The 2198-nt window shown below is 34.1% G+C and overlaps 1 protein-coding gene across 1 annotated transcript; it reads left to right on the forward strand.

The window, feature by feature from the left end:
- The first annotated feature begins 384 nt into the window (after window positions 1-384).
- On the forward strand, window positions 385-1716 carry LOC146882416 (secreted RxLR effector protein 161-like). The gene is made up of 3 exons (XM_085667397.1): window positions 385-698; window positions 771-894; window positions 1600-1716. Exons 1-3 carry the CDS (start codon window positions 385-387, stop codon window positions 1714-1716), a joined length of 555 nt encoding a protein of 184 aa, XP_085523523.1.
- Window positions 1717-2198: the final 482 nt, after the last annotated feature.

The following is a 2198-nucleotide window of genomic DNA, read 5'->3' on the forward strand; positions in this document are numbered from 1 at the left end:
TTTGAAGATCACCTCTATCCTAATCATGTTTTCAAATTGAAAAAGGCTTTATATGGTTTAAAACAAGCACCATGACAGTGGTATGAGAGGTTAAGCAACTTTCTTTTATCTAAAGGATATGCTAGAGATGTTATTGATAAAACAATTTTCATTAGAAAGCATGCAAGTGATGTAATACTTGTTGACGTATATGTAGATGATATAATCTTTGGATCAAATAATAACTCCATGTGTGAAGAGTTTGTTGCAGCTATGCAGGGAGAATTTGAGATGTCTATGATGGGTGAGCTAACCTACTTCCTAGGGCTGCAAGTGAAGCAACTCAAGCATGGGACATTTTTAAGTCAGTCAAAATATTTTTTTGATCTAGTGAAAAAGTTCAAAATGGATGATTGCAAAGAGGCTGCCACTCCAATTTCTACAAACTGCCTTATGGATGCAGATGAAGCTCGACAACAAGTTGATTCAACCAAATATAGAGGGTTAATTAGTTCCTTGCTATATCTAACCGCTAGTAGACCGGATATACAATTTGGTGTTTGCATGTGTGCAAGGTTTCAATCCAATATAAAGGAATCACACTTCAAAGCTGGAAAAAGGAGTCTCAAGTATCTGAAAGCGACAACTAATGTTGGATTATGGTATCCTAATGAATCTAACATTGTTCTTAGTGGTTTTTCAGATTCTGACTATACAAGGTGGAAATTGGATAGGAAAAGCACAAGTGGTACATGCCATCTACTTGGATCAAGCCTAATTTCATGGAATAGCAAGAAGCAAGCATGTGTAGCACTCTACAGAGCTGAGACTGAGTACATAGCAGCTAGACATGCATGTGCTCAAAGCATATGGTTGAAGCATCAACTTATGGATTATGGTGTAAAGCTAGAAAAGGTACCCCTTTATTGTGATAATACAAATGCAATCAACCTAACTAAGAATCCAATCCAACATTCTAAAACTAAACACATTGAAATCAGACATAATTCATAAGAGATCATATTCAAAAAGATGATATTGAAATCATGTTTGTGAAAACTGAAAATCAATTGGCGGATTTATTCACTAAACCACTTGCATGTGATAGATTTAATAAGCTTAGAACTGAATTAGGTATTCTTGACATGAAGAATATATTTTGATATCTGTTTGGCTTGTTAATCTTATTATATCATGTGTGTGCTACATTTAAATGATAAAAATCTGCATAATTTGAAAACTGCCAGAATTTCAGTCAGCTAAATTGACAAATTCAACATATAGATTTCAATCAAACTGTCAAAATTTGCATAAATTTTGTTCTAGAACTGTTTCAATCTGTTAAATCTCACAAAGCAACACATATATTTTATTTAAATTGGTCTGGTGTGAATTTCGTGGAATCTAAAATTTTTAGTTAGCTAAAACTGCAAATTTAACACATAGATTTCAGTTAAAAAGGCCACTACACCAAAAATCAGTTTTCTGGTACAATTTTAGTCGATTGACTCTGTATTTTTATGTGTTAAAATCACTTATGCTGATGTGGATTTGCTTGAATTGATTTTAACTGATTGACCTAGTCAAAGTATGCATCACATGACTATTTTTGAACTGTAGCAGCAGTATGAACCACTATTACATCAGCTAAAATCAACTTTTCAAATTGCATTGACCATAAAGTGCTTTAATTACATGATTTCCAATGAGCATGCATTAGATGTGAACTGTTTGTGAGTGGATTGTTCATAAAACGCATGAGAAACACATCACTGCATATCTGATATAGATTCCCTCACATTTAATTGTTATGATTTCCTGTACTGCATTGAAAAACAGAATATCTGCACAATTTAATTGACTGATTTTGAAAATCAACATGTTGACTCTATAAATACTTGAATAAGCATCATGCATTGGCATTCTTATTTGCTAGTAAGAGCCAAACCTACATTTCACCATGCCTAGAAGGTCACGAACAACCCCCTCAGATGATGAAAGCTCTACCCCACCTACTCCATCCTCTCCAAATGCTATGAATAAAGGAAGGCTTGAGGTATGGTTTGAAGGCCATGAAGACATAATTCAAACCTTCTTGATTGAGATTAATAGGAAGAAAATCATCCTTCCTAAGGTGATTCACATGTCATGGCTAAGGGAAGAAAACTTTGGCAACCTTGAGCAACATCTCAAAGCTAAAAAATTGAAGACTTTCCTTG

Source organism: Vigna unguiculata, chromosome 10 (genome assembly GCF_037176805.1).
Source record: "Vigna unguiculata cultivar grain cowpea cultivar isolate G323 ecotype 2 chromosome 10, ASM3717680v1, whole genome shotgun sequence".
Classification (NCBI taxonomy): domain Eukaryota; kingdom Viridiplantae; phylum Streptophyta; class Magnoliopsida; order Fabales; family Fabaceae; genus Vigna; species Vigna unguiculata.

What these genes read in the sequence shown, in the direction of transcription:
- LOC146882416 (XM_085667397.1), top strand. Translation starts at nt 385, where the DNA reads ATGGATGATTGCAAAGAGGCTGCCACTCCAATTTCTACAAACTGCCTT. An exon ending in TCAGATTCTGACTATACAAG is followed by an intron (nt 699 to 770) that starts GTGGAAATTGGA and finishes TTCATGGAATAG; the next exon opens with CAAGAAGCAAGCATGTGTAG. An exon ending in ATGGTGTAAAGCTAGAAAAG is followed by an intron (nt 895 to 1,599) that starts GTACCCCTTTAT and finishes TTTGAACTGTAG; the next exon opens with CAGCAGTATGAACCACTATT.